This window comes from Trematosphaeria pertusa (genome assembly GCF_010094035.1).
Source record: "Trematosphaeria pertusa strain CBS 122368 unplaced genomic scaffold BU26scaffold_6, whole genome shotgun sequence".
Lineage (NCBI taxonomy): Eukaryota > Fungi > Ascomycota > Dothideomycetes > Pleosporales > Trematosphaeriaceae > Trematosphaeria > Trematosphaeria pertusa.
The window spans coordinates 1,626,529-1,645,321 of NW_022987217.1; the positions used below are offsets into that span (position 1 = coordinate 1,626,529).

Genomic DNA, 18,793 nt, shown 5'->3' on the forward strand with positions numbered 1-18,793 from the left:
CGCTTGACTTTCGGATGTAGAGTAGTAATGGCAGAGAACAATCTTGCTTGTTGAGGAATAACGTCAGGACCCTTTCTTATGTACTGTGCCAAGCCAAAAGTTTAGTTACCTCACAACGCAATCACGCCTACCTAAAAAAGGCACTACTTTGTAACACTACTCTACAATGCTATAATAACGTTGCGCGCTTTAAGAAATTATTAGAAATATAAGAATATAATACTATTTAACTCTAAATAAGTATAGTTATACCTATATAATAACTACGTTAAAAGCTATACTTAATTAAAGAACAACGTTAAGGTGCCTACACCTCGTATTTAGTTGTAGGGTAACTGAACTTTTGGCCTAGTACTGTAGGATGAGTCATCCGACGCCTTCGTGTGAAAGGAGAGCCGCGAAGAATTAACCGAATATGAAAGGTCAGGAATTCGTCTCCGCCCGGTGCCGGAAGTCGCACCCGCCGTCTCAGACTCTCCTACCTTCACCATCCCTTTCTTCTGCCCAAGCCCTCAACCCACTCTTCAAACCCTCCAGCACACCCTTCCACCCACAATCCTCCTCATACACCACCTTATGCGTCCTCCACTCCAGCCACTCCTCCGCCCTCGCCCCGCTCCCCGCATCCAACAAGCCCACTCCCACATCGACCATCTGGGGACGGTCATCGCAAGAGTAAGTGACCAACGCGCCACAAGTGCCGCAGAACGTTCTCAGCACCCCAGGTGAGCTCGCGTACGTCTTGATAGTCCCAAACACCGGCTTGTACGGTGAGCCATCTGGGAGGCTGATGTGCGAGATCTCTGGGAACATCCAGGAGACGATCGCGCAGCCGGAGAGCAGGCGGCAGGATGTGCAGACGTCGTGGGCGGCGTACCATTTGGTCTTGTCCTTGGGTGTGAGGGTCTCGGGCATGTGCGTAAAGGCTTCGTCGGCCCGCGGTCGGGAGATGTAGAATTGCACGCCGCCGCAGTGGCATCGTGCCTTCAGCTTCTCCTCCCTTGCCGTACTTTCCGGCTGCGCGGGCGGGGACGGCTTCCAGTCCCCAGTCTCAGTACACCCCGTATCATAAACCGCCTTCTCGGTCCACATCTTAAGCTTCTTCCCGCCAACGTCTCTCAACCATGTCGCCAACCCACCATCCCCGGTACCCTCTAAATTGAAATGGGAATGGAAATCCCAAATCTCTTCCGGCGCATCCACCATGCTAGCCGCAACATACCATTTCTCCTCGTCCAACTCCGGCTCTTTCGCTCTATCAAACATATGCGCGCCGCATGTCGAGCAGAAATATCGCGTCGCGACGTCCGAGGACGCGTAGGCTGTGTACGCGCTGAGATCGACGACGGGTGGCGGAATCGGTGCGTGGATGCTGCACAGCGTGCCATGCGTGTGCCGACAGACGCTGCAGTTGCAGAAGTGCGTAGGGAGGGGCAGCGAGCGAGTTGGCACTGTGAATGAGAGCTTGGAGGCCTTGCAGTGGCAGGCGGCGTGGAAGGTGGATTCGCCAGACATTGTAAGTCGGTGGATTGTAATGCAAACCCCGTAGTGCGAGCGAAAGGAGGAGCGCGGGGATGATTTCTTCGTGGGATGAAGTCAGCGATCGAGGAAAGCGCGAAGCGGAGCGGGGTTGCTTTATCAACGCGAACTCGCGTGACTATACCGGCAAGGGTGCAAAACCCATCGCGCTAGCCCTGGAAATGGTTAAGAATACGAGGATTGCGAGATGCATCGTGACATCAGGAATTGACAGCAATGGCAGAATCAAGAGATATAGGGTAGGAGGAAGGATGTGTATAGATTCCAACAAGGCCAAAGGCCGGGTATAGTGACAGTACAGGGGTATAGTGCCAGCGGGAAGACGCGCCAACCAAAAGCCTTCAAGAACCTACGTCCATTAAAAAGTGTGAGAAGAAGTGTGCAGAGAAAATGAAGCAGAGTAATGATGTTACTGGGGACCCGACTCATATACCCGCCGGTATAAATGCCGAACCTCACGCGCCCTATCAGGAACTGTCTCCGCCAGTCTTGTCGTTCACAGCTACCCAGTCCTCCTCGGTGAGCTTCTGAGCTGTCCTAGAGCTCTCGGCGATGGCTTCGTTGTTGAGATCAGAAAGCTGGGACAGTGTTTCTTGCATAGCCGCCAACTGCTAGCGGTACGTCAGCAATCGTGAAGCTCTGGAAGGGGACGGCTCAGCTCACAGTTCCCAACACTTCTCGGGGAGGCGGCGACTGCTGCGACGACTGCGCGCCGGACGTAACCTGTTCCTCTTCTTCTTCGTCTTCCTCTTCCAGGGTATTGATCTCGCGCTTCTCGCCCATGCTGGCAGCAGCCCGGGCCACCCTATCGCCTGCTCTAAGAATAGCCTGTAGGCGCTCAACCTTGTCCTTGAGTTGCTCATTCTCTCTTTCAAGTGGCTCGACCCGGGCGAGATGCTTCTGCACGACGTCGGCTTTCATCCTCTCGATCCGATCCTCAGCATCCTCCGTGGCATGCAGGGCTTGGTCACGCTCGGCCTCGAGCTTGCGAATGGCCTCCTGGAAACGCTGGACGACTTGGGCGTGGGTTTCAGCCTCCGAGGCGGCTCTGGAGGAAAGCGTCTCATGCTGCAGCTGCAGATCCTGGAGTAGCGTCTGATGCTCGAGACTGCCCTTCTTCGCTGCCTCGAGCTCCGTGGCATGACTAGCCTGCGCCGCTTCCAGTTGGGCAGAGAGTGCCTCATACTTTTTCTGGAGTTGTTGCACTGCGTCCGACTGGCTAGCCTCCATGCCCATCATGAGCTCCGAGATGGCATCCTCATGCGCTTTCTCCATGGACAGTTTCTGCTCCGTGAGTTCATTGTGCGTTTGCTGCAACTCTTCCAAACTCTTCTGCAGAGCAATCATGTCGTTCGAATGGCCATCCTTAAGCTCCTCCCTGAGAAGAGCAATGGCATCGCCGTGTTCCTGGTCCGCCTTGGCAAGCTTCGCCTGGAGAGTGTCGCATTGGTCTTGCAGCTCGGCAACGGCATTATCATGCTCTTCCTTTAGAGAATCCTTTAGTAGTCGAACAGCGGCTTCGTGTTCCTGGCCGGCGGTGACCTTCTCAGCAACGAGCTCCTCGTACTTCGCGGTTAGCTCTGCAAGAACCACCTGGCCTGACTCTTCCTTGGCCTGGAGATCCTTCAGCAAGCGAATAGCAACCTCGTGTTCCTGATCGGCGGCAGCCTTCTCGGCAGCAAGCTCTTCATACTTCGCAGTTAGCTCTGCGAGACCTGCCTGGCCAGACTGCTCCTTGGTCTCAAGATCCTTCTTCAGAGCAGTGAGTTCCTCAAGAGCAGACTGTTTCTCTTCGACAGCAGCTTTCTTCTCCTGTTCCGAGGTGGCAAGCTCGGCCTGAAGAGCGTCGAGGAGAGTGGCGAATTTCTGCTCGATCTCGACTTGCTGTGATTCTAGTGCTTTGGCATGCACTTCTTGGGCAGCCAGCTTTTCAGCGAGGGCATCACCGTGTGTGTTCTCCAGTTCTGAAAGTTGGGTAGTAAGAGCGTCGCGCTGGCTCTTGAAGTTTTCGAGCTCATTTTGGTGCGCTCCTTCAATACTTCTCTTCTCGTCCAAAAGCGCGTCGTACTTGGTTTGAATTTCGCCGAGGAGTCGTTTCGAACTGGCGTCCGAATCTTCTTTCAGAGCCTCAATGGCTCGGCTATGCGCATCCTCGGCTGCCGTCTTCTCTTCCAGAAGACTATCATGGCGCGCTTGGAGATCGGTGATGAGCTTCTGAGAGGTCGCATGGGCTTCTTCCGCAGCGCTCTTCTCTTCCACGAGCGCGTCGAGGCGTGCTTGCAGATCAGCAAGCAACTTTTGTGAAGTAACATGAGCCTCCTCAATGGCGGACTTCTCATCCTCAAGCTGCTGGTGCTTCGCAAGCGCGTCGGTCAGGCTTTGAGATGCGGACCCGGATGTCTCCCTGAGCATGGCTAGCTCCTCGTTCATTGCTTCAAGCGCCTGAGCCTTCTCGGCTAGCACCTTCTGATGTTCTTCCAACGAGGCATTCTTATCGGCGACGAGGGCATCGTATTTGGCCTGCAACTCGTCCAAACGGTTTTTGGCGTCGCCTTCGAGGTCTGCTCGAAGAGATTCAATTTCGGCGTCGTGATCTTCGCCAAGGGTGAGCAAATCTTGCCGGTGCCTTTCTTGCGTCGCGTCAAGCTCGGTCTTCAGCGCGTCGGCCTTCTTTTTCGCCTCATCAAGCTCAGATTGGCCCTTGCTGAGTGCGGCGGTGTGTTGTTCGCCTTCCTGTTGCGAGACTTGCTCGAGCGTGTGGAGGGTTTTCCTAAGCCCTTCGCTTTCGTCCTTCAATTGCTCAATCTCGACTGCGTCGTTGGTGAGCTGGTCATTGATGGCATCCAGTTGCTTCATAAGCTCCTCGTTTTCGTCGTTTTTGAGCCTGAGTGCCTCATCATGAGACTGCTTGAGCTCGTCGATTTGCTGATTGAGCTCTGCCGCAATTCTGGCACCGTCGCTTTCGCCCTGCTGCAGTGTCTTGAGCTGCTCCTGGAGACCGTCTATCGCTTCAAGGTTACGAGCAATCTCAGTCTCCTTCTCTTGCAGATCGTCTTCTTTGCTCTTCTGCATCTCCGCAATTTTCTCGCGGATGCTTTCAGCATGTGCATCGCGCTCATTTTCGAGGTCGGCGGAAGTCTGATCGGCCCGCTCCTGGAGCCTGTCGGCCAACTCGCGCAACTCCTTGGTCGCGTTGACGTGGGATTCAATAGTCTCATCCTTGAGGCGCAATTCGTCCGCGTGTTGCTGCATCAACATCTCGACCTTGGCTTGGAGCTCTTCCACGACCTTAGAGGATTCTGAAGATTTCGACTCGAGTGATCGGCTAGCTTCATCCAAGGCTTCCGCATGTCGCTGTTCAGCAGCGGTAGTCTCAGCTTGCAACTCTTCGACCGCTTTGGAAAGCTCGCTAATCTTCTCGTCGCGCGACCTCAGATCTTCACTATGGCTCTGCTCGAGCTCGGCCTGTTTCGTCTGTAGCGCTTCCAGTGCCACCTTGGCCTCTTCCACCTGCTGTGTCAGCGCATCTCGTTCCTGCATCAGTGTAGCGACCTGACTGGTCAGCGTCTCGATCTGCGCCTGCTGCTCGACGATGACTTTCTTTTCCGCGTCCCATTCTCGGCCCTGCTTCTCAAGATCCTCGTTGAGCTGGCTCAGAACCTGCTGAAGCTCGGCTGCTCGCTGCGCCTCCTCTGCTTCTTTAGCCTGAGCGGTGGCTTTTTCTTCGCGAAGCCTCTGACTTTGCTCTTCCAGCTCCTTGGTCTCCTGCGCAAACTTTTTTTCCATCTCTCCCACGAGTGCAGTGTGGGCGGTCTCGTCCGTCTCCGTAGATTTAGCGGCATCTACAATCGCCTTGTCCTTCTCCGCGACGGCCGCCTGCGCGTCAGCCAACTGGTTCTTCAGCTTCGTCCGCTCCGCGTGCAGGTTGTCCACTTCTCGACTAAGGTCATCGCACTGCTCCTGCAGCTTCTCGCGGAGGTTTGTCTCCTTGAAGAAGTCCTGCATGACCTGGGCGCTCCGCCTCTTTGTATCCAGGTCACTATCTGTCACGGCGCCGCTAGGGGCGGTATCCGGGCGCGCAGGCTCTTCTCCCAGCTTGGCCAGCGCGGCCTTGACGGGGCCGAGGGCGGTCTTGCGGAGCTCAACTTCGGCGTCGGAGGCGGCCTTGTCTTTGAGCGGGGTCTTGGGGGGCACCTCGATCGTGCTAGTTCTAGACGGGTCAGTCCCGAGATCAGGTCTCCAGGTGGAGGAACTCACTCTTCTTCCGGGATAGCATCGTGGGGTTTAGGGGCTGGTGGAGCAGCTGAGGGCACCGAAGGCTTCTTGGCATGAGCGAGGGGGGCCCTCGTTGCGGCGCTTGGTGTTGCCCTAGTCGAGGCCGACGGACGGGCGGTGGTGGTGGTGGTGGTTCTCGTCGCAGAAGACAGCGACGTGCGTGGAGTCCGCGCCGTAGTGCCGTCTGTGCCGGGGCGAGTGGTCGGGGGCCGCTTCGCTGCGGCGGTGGTAGAGGCAGCGCTGGGTCTCGCTGCGGTGGTCTTCCCGGGGGACGCTCTCGTGCCTGCGATTGAGGACAAGGTGGTCCTGCGTGCTGCCGGCTTCTTGTTCTCGTCGCCCGACGTCACAGAGGGCAATTCCGGCTCGGCGTCTGAGGCAGCAGACTTGGAGGCTAAGCCCGGCTTCCTGGCGACTGTGCCTGGCGCTGGACGCGTCGGCGGCTTGTTCAGACTGGATCCCGCCGTCGACGTCCGCGTTGCCGATTTCGACGCGGTCGTGGGAGCTCTCGCAGTGGTGGATGATGCAGTCGGCCGGCGCGCCGCAGCAGTCCCGCTCGTCATAGCTGTGGGCCGGCGCGGCGGCACGGGGTCCTTGGACGTGGACGAGGACGCGTTCGAAGCCATCTTGCGTCGCGCTGTCGATGAGGGAGTCGTGGGCGCGCGGGGGCTCTTTTGTGTACTGGGAGCTTCGGCGGCTGCGGCTGGAGCGACAGCTTCGCCAGTCGCCTCGCTTGGGGCATCGGCCATGGCTAGTCTCGGGGCGCACAACGAGCGCAAACTCAGTTACGGATTGTGATAAAGTCTGTTGGCTTGTCGAATGAAGCCGCTCGCGAAGGTCGAAGAGAAACACTCTGCGCAGTCGCAGCTCCTCCATGCGGTGGTTCAACGTGGGGTGCTGTCCTGATTCGTAGCGGACAGGGGTGCGGAGAGACAGCGAACGCCAGCGCCAATGCCAGCACACACTCATCCGACCTCCTTCTGCTCCTCTTAGCCGCCCATCGGCGACGCGATCCATTGAGGACGGCACACGTTGGGCGCTGTCTCTGCGTGCAGCACAATTGCCATCTGTCTTGCAGCATTGCGTCTTGTATGGCCGTCCCATCCCCACGCCCGCACCTCTCCTACTGTGTACCCCGACTCAGACGCCAGCGCTTTGCCCATCCCAGAAGACCCTGCAGCCGTCTCGGATCATATGTCATGTCAAATCGCAATTGACAGGTTCAGACCATGGCAACAAAATTTGACATCAATTAGCGGCGAAGCCACTCTTAAACCAGGAGTGACGGCTTTCCCCGCTTCCCCGTCTTCCGCTCTCCCCTGTCGGTATCTGGCGCGAAGGGGTTTTACTTCGAGAGACTACGACGAAGCCGTGCAAAAGCCTTGCATAGGAATCCATCAGTTTGAGCGAAATATCCACCATGATGAGCTCTACTCGTCCGGCATACGACAGCGACGAATTCTCATTCCAATCTGATCATCGCCGAGCCAAATGAGCGCGGTGAGAAGCCTAGTGCTACAAATGCACCACGGTGCGGATTGTTGCCTACAGTTCATGTAGCCACCTTCTACTCAAGAACTCCCTTCCTTGATCGGTCCGGTTGCCTCAAAGCATGTTGCATCGTTGGGGCTAATTCCTCAAATACCGCCTCCGCTCTTCTCGTCCAGCCCTATCCAGGCTTCGAGAACGGTATCGGGAGTTCGCGAGCACAATTGCCAGCATGACCTGCATGCAAATGCCGAAAGTATTTCGAATATCGAAGCAAATGTTGGGGACCCCACAATGCGAGCCTGGGCTGAAACCCGCTTACGACACGAACCACCTCAAATGCACACACGAACTCTCCGGCTTCTGTTATTTCCTCATGCACCGAAGAATCGCATAGTCTTCAGCTTTCTGGGCAATGGTGCCAGCAACCGAGTACTTGAGCCTGAATCCGGGACCTCTCTTTCGCCCATGTACATGTTTTCGAATATCCATCCGTTAGTTCCGCGGCTACCATAGCCTCAACTCCATCGCCATGGCCAGCGCGGTCGACGACAACTCTTCGGGTCCAGCACTCGTCGGTACCGGCATCTTCCTCCAGATCCTCACCGCCTGTCTTGTAGCGGCACGGATCACGACCCGATTGAGCTCCGGCAAGCCGCTCCAATGGCACGATCGAGCAATTCTGCTGGCAGAGGTAGTAGCCACGGCTGCTCTGACAACGAATCTTGCTTACTTTTCCAAGCTTCTCTCTCTCCCGCAGCTCATTTTTGTCATAAACGCAACCTCCTACGGATTTGGAAGCCATCAACAAGTTGTTTCGCTCCCGAACAGAACCGCAGCCCAGCGCAGCATCTTCATAGCGCAAGTAATTTGGTACTTCAGCACCACACTCGCCAAAGTCAGCGTCGTATGCCTCTTACTCTCTCTGAAGCGGACGTCGCGCGCCTGGATCATCTTCTCGTACATCGCTATATCAATTCTGCTCTGCGCACTGATTCCTATTACCCTGACCCAGTTCTTGGCCTGTCGACCATTCTCCGTCTACTGGGATCCCGCCGTCCGGTTCCAGGCAGTCTGCTGGACACGCCGTGCCATCGCGGCCAACGTGATCGCCTTTTCCGTCATCCAAGCACTCTCTGACGTGGTCTTGTCGCTCATCCCGCTCACCTTCCTTCTAAAACTCAACTTGCCATTGCGCGAAAGGATCGTCATCTCCATACTGATGGGCCTCGGGCTCCTCGCGTCCGCAACAGCAATCGCAAGGACCGTCATTGGCGTTAAACCCGGACCGGATATGTTCCGAACGGACGCTGATATCACTCTCCTTGCATTGATTGACCTGCACGTGGGGATCATCGCGGCTACGCTTCCGACGTTGAAGGCGTTCTTTGAGGGTTGCCTTGTGAGCATCATCAACTGGTCCAGGGAAGAACGTACAGAAGAGGAGGTCAGAGCGACCCTTTGCAAATTAGGCTTGCTAGACCAAGGGTATGACCCAAAGACCATTGGAATCCAGGTGAGAGAGACGGGTAAGAGCAGCGGCGGTTAGTAATCGCGGGGAACTCCACCTTCCGTCCCTCTCTTCCTCCACCTTCTTTTCTCCACCCTCACACTCCACTTCTCCGAGTCTCCTTACGGACGGGACCGCATCAACAGACGGCTGTGAGACTATGACGGGGGTCACAAACGCTCTACAGAGCCTGCATATGTATGTTCTCATTTTCTTCATCGTGGCGCGGCTGCTAACATTCGGTCGACAGTACCGTCAAGGGAAACACGAGTTCACGAAGCAATGCCGCCTCCGCACCCAAGATCAGCTCCAAGCTTACGCGAAGCCCAGTACCACGCGTTTTGCCAACAGCTTCAGCTCTTGTTACCGCGGCAGCTTCGCGACATGATATATGGGCACATTATTGGCGGACCAGATACCTTTGTCAAGATTCGTGAGCTAGCGATCGGTCCTTAAAAGACCATCAACAGAAAGCTCGAGTGCGCTCGCCGTGATTGGCATTGTTGGGCTATTGAGCCCCTTTGTGCCGAATTTCTCACGGAGTTCGGAGAATTGTGTCGCACAGTGCGGTTCGACTTTCCCTGCGACCCCGAAATGAAACTGGAGTTTCTGTGAAGGATGTGCCGGACGTCTCATTAAGCCCTGCAGTCCTAATGCGTCACCCGGAGGTTTCTGAGAGGGTATGTGAAAACCGATGACACGAAAGCGAACTCAAGGGACTCGAGATTTTGCTTGACATTAGGGCGCCTGTCAAGAACAATGTGAAGCTACCATCCTTTGACGAGAGAAGCAAAATGCAAATTATAGCTTTCGCGAAGAAGCCGGCCAGGCTTTTGCCCATATTTGATCGCCTGCATGATTCCAGTCACGTTATTTTACTTTGTCCGGTCCAACGTGGCCGCGCAAGTAGGCTAGGAGTAATTCTCCATAAAGAGGTGTGTCTTCCCCAAGAGTTAGCTACTTTGATAAGGAAACATGCCGAGGTAAAGCGATCAAGTATTCTGATATGCAGGCTGCTTCGAAGGCGCTAATCACAAAGGCAGGGGGAACGAGGAACTTCGAGTCGAGTCGGCCAGCCCCCCTACGGTTCTCGAGAAGGAACACGAAGAATGGCAATTCAGCACTCTTTGAGGGATAACGTCTTTGATTATGCAGGATCAAGGGTATTAAAAGCTTAAGTGGAGGGAGGACTGACAAGGCTAAGAGCGAGGTCTCTTACAGGTGAAAGATAAAGAGGTGCTTTCACCTCGAGTGGTATGACCCCCGCTCTAGTCTAGGCATAAAGAGTGAATGAATGTCTGCTGACTCATACCTAAACGTTAGTAGCTTTATAACAACTACGGAACCTCCATCCCTGCCTCACCACTCTGCCCCACCCACAACCCCCTCAACCTATCTCATGGAGTGGGCATCATCACCAGAAGGCCGTTCTGCCCTCGCCGACGCCGAACGCCTTCGAAAGAAACTCAACTCCCTGTTCTTCTACCCGCCCACGTTTACGAAAGGAACCACGAAACAGCAGGATGAGGACGCCAAGAATGCAGAGCTCGAACACTACGCTAAGCTCTCGTGCCGAGCCTTGTGCGAACAGATGTGGGCCACGTTGCCCCGAGAACTTCGGGACGCCGTGTACGAGGACATTGTTGGTCCATCATTGATCCACAAGCCGGCCTTTTGGAGGCGTAAAATGCGTACGCTAGGTCGTGATGCACATTGGTGGAACGGCGAGTATGTTGGCAATGAAGTGCTTCGGGAACTTGCCGAGACCTGGTATCGCACACAGCGGTTCCGCTTCTCATTACCGGAGGCCATTCCGAAGTACCTGGATACAGACGAATTCGGACTCGGAATCGATCCCACAGAATTCATCGCACACGTCGAGCTTGTTCGTGTTCAAAAAGGGGGTTTTCAGCTGCGCCGCTCAAAATTACGACGACAGCCCGAGTGTTTCGCCACGCTCAAGCGCGATGAGAGACTCGCAGGCATCAAGTGCTTAGAGCGTCTCAAACGTCGGGCCGATATCCATATCCGCATGAACCTTGAGCGATTTCTGGAAAAGAAGAATCCGATTGCTGACTCGATCGAGGAGTTTACGCCACTGTTTCCGGTGCTGCGTCTGCTTCAAGATGCCGGCTGTAAAGTCTATGCTCACTTCCACGCGGAATGGTCTTGGAGCGTGCGGTGTCTTTGTGTAGGGCCGTTTGTCGAAGCATGGACGAAACGGATTCCGGGAGGGCAAGTAGGTAAGATACATGGAAATTTCTGAGGATGTCGCAGGATCGTCTGACAGTTGAAGCAGTATACGAAGGTCAATTAAGCTCCCTATATGGTGAGCAAGGCGACGACAATGGGCTTCGGATGAGCTGATTCATGACGAGTGTAGTACTATAGCGTCATGCATAGGGATTCAAATCGTAAACCGAATTCAGCTTTAATACAACTTTCTACAGGCCAAGACTACTTCCTAGTGCTGGGGTGAATGAAACGGCACGTGATCTTATGTCGTTCCTTCCAAGGGTGCACATCCGCCTTGTGCAATTTGTGTCCTTGCCTCCTTCCTTGTTTCACTACCCCGCTTGCCCTCAGTGCGCAAACCGCCCCACGCTCCTGCGCCGAATTCTCTACCTTCATCGTGCTGTCCTCAAATCTCTGCCTCAACTATCATCTTCCATACGCATTAGGAAAATGCCTGCCTCTACGTCGCTCGGATTCGCAGTGGCCACCGCTCCATATAGGCTTGAACGCTGTCGCCTCCAGCTAAAGGCGTGAGTCCCTACGAGAGCTCGTATATTTTGTGTCACCGACCTGAGTAGTCAGTGCGCCAACACCGGTGACTCAAAACATAGAAGCTCCTCGTACCTACCTTATAAATTCCCACTCGCTGTGACTGACTCTACGAAGCGCTATCTACGAGCACCACGAGCTAGCAACTGCCATTATATATCTCGCACTCAAAGTCAGCGATCTCGAAAGCCGAATCCGCCGTTTCATACTTTGTCAAGGCGGCGCACCCCCCTGCCGGCGCGAAGCCCTCGCCACGAAGCTCGAAACCATGCAGAGCGAAAGCGCCAACCGCAAGCGCGACTTATCGGACAAAGTCAAAGAGCAGGAGCTAGCCAGGAAGACAGTGCAGCGTCTCAGCGCGCAATACTTCAAGCTACCATGTCTGGCGCTGTGCGGGACCGTGTCGACAAAGCTGCCTCGCGAGCTCCGGGAGCTCGTGTACAAGGGCATAATCGGGCCCGAAGCCGTCGTCCCCATCAGCCAAACGATTCTGGAAAGCGGCGAAGCCGTCCTGACGCCCGATGAATGCCTCCTAGAGCACAAACACGTCCTGGATCGCGAGGCCGTCGGCAAGGACTTCCTGGCCGAGCTGACGGAGACGTGCTACCGGATCTCTGCATTTCGGTTCACTGACTATTCGCATATCAAGCGTTTCTTCGACGAGAATAGGCGGATATGCGGGCTAGAGCCAACGCAGATTGTTTCGAAAGTGCACGTTCCGATCGGGAGACCTGCGTTGGATTCGTACGGAGACAACTACGAAATCGACGAAATCTGCCAGGCGCTGCGAGAATTAGCCCGCCTAAAGAGCGGCGCAACGATCCGTGTGCGGCTCGAAACGCGCCCCTGGCGCGATGTGTGGCCCCCCGTTCATCGGCCCATCCCGCACAGGCCAGTGATCAACATCTTCCCCGTGCTCGTGGAGTTGCAGGAGCTCGGGTATAAAATCGAGGCATCCTTGGACAAGGATGATTGCTATGTTATTACGACGGAAAATACGGACTTCTCTGTTCAAGGCTGGATTCAGAGAATCGACACGTGGAGCGGGCCACAATTTCCGGGAGGACTTGAGGGCAGGGTGGTGGCGAGGGCATGGGATCTAACGGCTTATCGGATCCGTTGAGTGGAGTTGAGCACTGTGTAGAGGAAAGTAGTATGGGATATGTCATACTTCAGTCATGTTAATCGGAGAGGGCTTTGTGGGACTCGGTGCCCAAGGACCTCAGGAACCATACCTAGATAGGGAATAGACCAACACGTGCTCACGCGTTAGTGGTGAGCCTTAAGGTGATTCGCCTCACTTCTCCCAGGTGCAACACCAACCACTTCATTTACCTTTTAGCAATGAATTCTTGGGCTTGACCTGGCATATTCTCCAGCCTCAAAGTCCCTGCAACGGTGCCTAGCCGTCGTAGCTAGTATGCCCCTCCGCCCGTCGTTCAAGGAACAATCTCCCTCGGTATATGAAAGGCGTACTTCGGGTTAGTCGATCTCTAGGAGCACTACTAGCGGATGGCTCAGGGACCCTTTGAGCGGGCCCAGGAGGACGCAGGCCAAGAGCAGCGTCCGGGAGAGAGGGATGAGGAGACCCGGAGGAAGCCCCACACGACGCTTGCAGTGTTGATACAGACTAGCTGGGCGAAGCTCGGACGAGGAGGTCGAAAAGATCGTGAAAAGGTACTCTGCTCAGCGGAAGGAGTCCAACGCTCTGTTTACCTTATTTCTCCATGAGAGTTCTGACGAATCGACGAGCCGACGGCACAACTAACCTGTATGTAGCGCTTCCAGCCTTAGCTGCAGCTTAGCCTGCTGCAAAAAGCTTATAAAATGTAAGTATCGGCATCTCTTGTTCAACGGAGAGAGGCGCCAAGAGCGATCAAGATTCCAGGAAAACACAAGCAGGAGGGCGGGCAGCGGAAAGGAACTTTTGAATTTCGTCTTGGTTTTTCAAGGCTGATTAATTCTAAGACTTGATTCGTCTTCCGTTTTTGAAGGCGGGTTAAGTCGAATAATTGCTCGCTTTGGACTTGATAGAGGGGTGAAGGAGCATCCTTAGTAATATGTAGACCGCCAAGCTTCACATGCTTCTTTGAATACTGGCGTGAGGAGAAGCCGATAAGTATCCTTTGTGCAATGCCAATATTTGGATTGAGCGCGAGAGTCGAAGAAACGGCAAGGCGGAAAATTCGAAGTCCGATCGAAGCAGCACGACCAGCGAAGCAGACGTCGATGCCAGAGGCAGCGTGAGCAGAAGCCGCCAACCTCCATCCTTTTCACAGGTCAAGTAACGAGGCAAATGCAGAGGTACACACACCTAAGACATTTCCACTATTCTTCAAGACACCGTGGCGATCATGTGCCCTTGCTCGGAAGTCGGCTCGTTAAGCTCATGCCACGAAGACGCTAAGACGCCATCTTCTCCGGCGCACACTACCACACCATATTCCACCATGACATCACACGACCAAACCTGGCGCCAGGACTACAAAAATGGGAGAATCCAAGACGCGAGATGAATTCCGCGCTTCGAAATATCGACTTTTGACATGCGCTTCACCGAGAAGGCGCATGCGGATGGTGTCAAGGGCGCGCCCCCGCATACCGCGGGGCTGAGGGATAGGATCGCGCACTTCACGTGGTGAGTCGAAGGACATGGCTTTGTGCATCTTGGACAAAATTGCTAACATGCACGCAGGCCATGGTGAGCTCACGTCCCGTATCCACCGGAAGGAAAACAAAGCAAAGCACACACAGGCTGACTCTCCGCCTCGGCTTCCAGGTTCGCAGCAACCATGTCAACAGGCTCTCTCGCCGTCGTCCTAGCCAACACACCGAACCGCTTCCCCGGCCTGCAAACCATCGGCAAGCTCTTCTTCATCCTCGACCTCGTGCTCTTCACGCTCTTCAACCTGCTCATGACCACGCGCTTCATCCTCGTCCCGCAGAAGCTGATCGCGTCGCTGCACCACCCCGTCGAAGGCCTCTTCTACGGCACGTACTGGGTGTCCATCGCGCTGATCCTGAACTGCACGCAGGCGTACGGCGTGCCGGCGACGGGGCCCTGGCTCGTCAAGGCGCTCGAGGTGTGCTTCTGGATGTACTGCGGGACGGTGTTTATCGTGTCTGTAGCGCAGTACTATTTCTTCTTCCATACCGAGCGCTTGAAGGTTACGGATGCGGTGCCGGCGTGGATTTTTCCGATCTATCCGCTGCTGGTTGTCGGCACGATGGCGGGGACGATGATTCCTAGTCAGCCGGCGCTGCAGGGCTGGTATATGTGTAAGGAAGAACCCCCCAGTCTTGGCTAGGCCAGGCTAGGCAACAGGAGGATAACGCGCTGACTGTGGAGAAAGGGGTTGGAGCCGTCTGCCTCCAGGGCCTCGCGTGGATCGTTTCGCTCATGATGTACGCGCTCTACATGCAGCGCCTGATGACGAGCGCACTGCCCGCGCCGCCAACAAGACCCGGCATGTACGTTTCCGTCGGGCCCGCAGGTACATATTCCCACCCCTTCAGATCTCCTCTACACACTCACTAAACTCGCCCAGGCTACACCGCCGCAGGCCTCATCTCGCTCGCCACGCAAGCCCCCAGCGTCGTCCCCGGCTCCAACTGGACGCGCGGCGCGCTGCCCAACGGCGTGCTGGTCCAAGGCATAGGCATCGTGTCCGGCTTCTTCATCATCCTGTTCGCCTTCTGGTTCTTCTGCATCACGACCATCGCGGTGTTGTTCGGGCTGCGCCGCATGACGTTTACGCTGAATTGGTGGGCGTTTATCTTCCCGAATGCGGGGCTTTGCTTGGCCGCTATTCAGATGGGAAGGGCGCTGGATAGTTCCGGGATTAATGGCTTTTGTAGTGGGCTAACACTGCTGCTGGTTGTTATGTGGTTGCTTACAGCGGGCTTTTGCGTGAGGGCGCTGTGGAGGGGCGATATTATGTGGCCGGGGAAGGATGAGGATAGGACGATGAAGGGGATTCGGTGGGGGAGAAGGGGGACGTTGCCGGAGGGTGAGGCGGAGAAAGGGGATTGATGGGGGTGAGTGATGGTGTGGTGCTGTAATGTGTATTGTGGTGACTGTGCAACGCAGGAGTTCCGCGTATTTAGAATCTAGAACAACCCCTTATAATGCAAAAAGTTCCCCTGAATGCCGCTACATTTCGGATTTCCACGTATGCACCTGCACTCATCCACCGTTCGCATCGTCCACATCCAGCGTCCCGGCGTCCCCCAACTCCTATTCCCTCATCCGCCAGCCCGCTCAAAACCCCGCCTCATCCCCTCCTCATCCCGTAGCCCTGCCAGTCTCCTCTCCAATAACACCAGCTTAGCGATCCACTCCCGCGCCCCTGCTCGCCTCTCATACGCCTCCGCCCTACTATCAAGCGCATCCGCTTTCAGCTCACTGAACCTCGCCATCGCCTCCGCATGCGTATTCAAGGTCGCGCATCTCCCTAGTGCGAAGCATGCGACGTCGCTCGGGCGTGGCGTTGGCTGGACTCTCTGGGCTGGAGGACATCGCTGGTGTGAGTGGGAGGCAACACTGACGCCCTGCTGAGGCCGTGGCTGTAGCTGTGGCTGTAGCCGTGTGGCTTGATAGCAGTGCCCGCCCGGTGCTTAGCTAAGCGCCGTATTCTGTTTAACACCAACCTTGGAACGCTCTCAAACAGCAACCTTATGATCACCATCACCATCATCATCCGGAGCACGTCGTTTCCTCCCCACCGGACTCTTACTACTGCGCGCATTCCCTGCAGGGCCGTATGCCGCAGGGGAGCTGCGATTGCGTCCAACCCCCCCGTATCTGCGTCTTCTTCCCCGCGCCCGCACCCGGTCGTTTCCCCACCGGCGGCGACACGCATGAAAACGATCAACGGGCTCAGTCGTGCTTCGCCTTAAAGAACCAATGAGAAGGACATCTTTAATATGTATAGTCTGAATGCTACAACACTGAACGGTGTGCTCACCGGTCTTCATGCAAGCGCCGGAATTGGTATGATCGCCATGCAGGGCTCCAGAACCAGTCGAACCGTTGCCTACCGAGCCTTGGGCAGAGCTTCTAAGAATCGTTGTTATATACTCGCACCTCCACAATCGCTCAAAAGATCAACCAAACTTGCATCTCTGCAGCCTGTCTGACCCTTCTCACAAACTCACTAAGATGGGTATCAGTCAGCCGCCTTACGAATACGCTTCCTTGAAACCTGCGGATGCTATTCGCATCCTTATCCTTCTGCCTGCCTCCACCTATTCAGAAAGCCTGCAGGTGCGGTTGATACATACGCATGGTCTCCAGACACTTGGTCAATACGACGACCTATCTCCACCACCGTACGAGGCTATATCCTACACGTGGGGTGAGCCGATCCTTTCGCACCAATTGGAGTGTGAGGGCCAGATCATAGAGGTCACGGCCTCCGTCGACAATCTTCTCCGCCGATTACGCAAATCTACTAGTCCTCGGTCGCTTTGGGTTGACTCCGTCTGCATCAACCAGAAGGATAACGAAGAGAAGAACATCCAAGTCCAAATGATGGGCCAGATATACAGTCGAGCTCACAAAGTGCATGTGTGGCTCGGTGAAACTCTGCCTCATGATCGAATTGAATGGCTTTTCAGCTTCTTCAGAGAGATGGCCGTCGCTGGACACGATGACGGCAAGATCATGGAATGGCGTGCTCTCCTGAGCAATCCGTGGCAGAAGGACGCCGAGACAACGGTCGACCGCTTTCTCGCAAGGCCTTGGTTCCGACGCAGATGGATCTTGCAAGAGGTGGCCTTGGCGGTTGACATGACCGTCAGGTGCGGCAGGTTCAAAATACCCTGGCAGTGGTTTGCTCGGGGCTCTAGAATGCTTCATTCCTATCTACCGGGGCGGGAATCCTTGAGAATCAGCTCTGCACGCTCCCTAGAAACATCCCTAGCAACAATCGCATCTCTCAGCACACCGTCGCACCAACTGCTGGACATGATTTTCGAATTCGACATGTCCGAATGCTCTGACCCAAGAGACCGAATTTTCGCGCTTTACGGCATGGCAAACGAACTCAAAGATCTGCCTGTAAACTACGGGATTCACTGGACTGGCATATACTCTGGCTTTGCAGGCATTTGCATAAAAGCCGGCCATTTCCTGACCCTTTTGCAACATGTGACCGCTTTTGGTTCACTCTCTCAGGGGAATTCTGGCATACCATCCTGGGTCCCGAAATGGAACAGCGCACGCTTCTCAGCAAAACGATTCTCCCTCAGTGACACCAGACACCCATCTCAGAACTGTGAACTGTCATCCGAAGCACCCAACCAAGTGCACAGCCGAGATATTTTGCGCCATGTGTTTCAAGATTTCCGGAGGCCGGACAAGCAGGGCGATCCTGAGCAACAGTCGCATATGTCTAATGGTACAAGTTATGGGAGTCAGACCGCATCACCCACTACTTGTAAGGACATTGCAATGATGTTTTCCCATTGCCGGAAATCCGTCGAAGTCGAAGAGGGTTCTGCTTCTCAACGCCTTTTGGCACAAATCCTGAGTGCTGCGATCATGGATATGCGCCTCTGCTTTGATACACGCGACGCAATGCTGGAGTTCGTGAAGAAATTTTTCCTCATAATTCTTCCAGATGTCGATGCACCCAATCTCACCCCCGAACACCGACGATACAGCGAGTTGCTTGGGATATTCGAGGACGCCATCGACGAAGCCATCCAAGAAGCTCACCAGGCCTCAGAAAACCCGACGGAGGCGGAACTCCAGGAGAACTTCCAAAACCAATGGAGGATCAAGCAAGTGGCCGAGCTCCTAAAACACCACAGTCTCTTCTACACACGGATCGACACCCAAGGGGGCCCTGTGTACATACCAGGAGTCACCTCCTGCTCGATCCAAGATGGAGATTTCGTCATGAAGCCGCGATCGAGGCCGGGTGAAATAACTCCGGCGGCTACTGCATTCCTGTTGCGCCCTGTCGGCAATGATCCTATCGACAGGAACAGCGCCGATCCGCACCTCAGTATTGTTGGGCTATGCTTCGTTGCCGAAGCCGAGAGTTTCGATGAGGTGGAGGATTCGAGAGGTAGAGGTCCGAATAACTTCGTGATCGTGTAATGTTCAGGGACCGTCATCCGTTTTTAAGAGCCCAGGTTAATGTGTATTTATCAGAAGCGAACCAAATACAAAATCTAACATTCCTTCCGCGA

General features: G+C 55.1%; 6 protein-coding genes across 6 annotated transcripts; 5 read left to right on the top strand and 1 right to left on the bottom strand.

Annotated features, from left to right (window-relative positions):
• Positions 1-251: 251 nt before the first annotated feature.
• Positions 252-1,596, bottom strand: BU26DRAFT_518599 (uncharacterized protein). The gene has a single exon (XM_033828854.1). It carries the CDS (start codon positions 1,513-1,515, stop codon positions 469-471), a length of 1,047 nt encoding a protein of 348 aa, XP_033685165.1. The 5' UTR covers positions 1,516-1,596; the 3' UTR covers positions 252-468.
• Positions 1,597-7,559: 5,963 nt separating this feature from the next.
• Positions 7,560-9,074, top strand: BU26DRAFT_296769 (uncharacterized protein). Its single transcript, XM_033821718.1, has 3 exons — positions 7,560-7,993; positions 8,042-9,007; positions 9,060-9,074. The coding sequence occupies exons 1-2, from the start codon at positions 7,832-7,834 to the stop codon at positions 8,846-8,848; spliced, it is 969 nt and encodes a 322-aa protein (XP_033685166.1). The 5' UTR covers positions 7,560-7,831; the 3' UTR covers positions 8,849-9,007; positions 9,060-9,074.
• Positions 9,075-10,184: 1,110 nt separating this feature from the next.
• Positions 10,185-11,126, top strand: BU26DRAFT_604391 (uncharacterized protein; the record flags this gene model as incomplete). The annotated part of the gene is made up of 2 exons (XM_033835522.1): positions 10,185-11,048; positions 11,109-11,126. The coding sequence occupies exons 1-2, from the start codon at positions 10,209-10,211 to the stop codon at positions 11,124-11,126; spliced, it is 858 nt and encodes a 285-aa protein (XP_033685167.1). The 5' UTR covers positions 10,185-10,208.
• A 368-nt stretch (positions 11,127-11,494) lies between these two features.
• On the top strand, positions 11,495-12,716 carry BU26DRAFT_564041 (uncharacterized protein; the record flags this gene model as incomplete). The annotated part of the gene is made up of 2 exons (XM_033833239.1): positions 11,495-11,574; positions 11,711-12,716. 2 exons carry the CDS (start codon positions 11,495-11,497, stop codon positions 12,714-12,716), a joined length of 1,086 nt encoding a protein of 361 aa, XP_033685168.1.
• Positions 12,717-14,117: 1,401 nt separating this feature from the next.
• BU26DRAFT_518603 (uncharacterized protein) lies at positions 14,118-15,708 on the top strand. Its single transcript, XM_033828855.1, has 5 exons — positions 14,118-14,231; positions 14,289-14,294; positions 14,373-14,872; positions 14,947-15,087; positions 15,142-15,708. Exons 1-5 carry the CDS (start codon positions 14,140-14,142, stop codon positions 15,624-15,626), a joined length of 1,224 nt encoding a protein of 407 aa, XP_033685169.1. The 5' UTR covers positions 14,118-14,139; the 3' UTR covers positions 15,627-15,708.
• A 570-nt stretch (positions 15,709-16,278) lies between these two features.
• On the top strand, positions 16,279-18,790 carry BU26DRAFT_518604 (HET-domain-containing protein). The gene has a single exon (XM_033828856.1). It carries the CDS (start codon positions 16,755-16,757, stop codon positions 18,699-18,701), a length of 1,947 nt encoding a protein of 648 aa, XP_033685170.1. The 5' UTR covers positions 16,279-16,754; the 3' UTR covers positions 18,702-18,790.
• Positions 18,791-18,793: the final 3 nt, after the last annotated feature.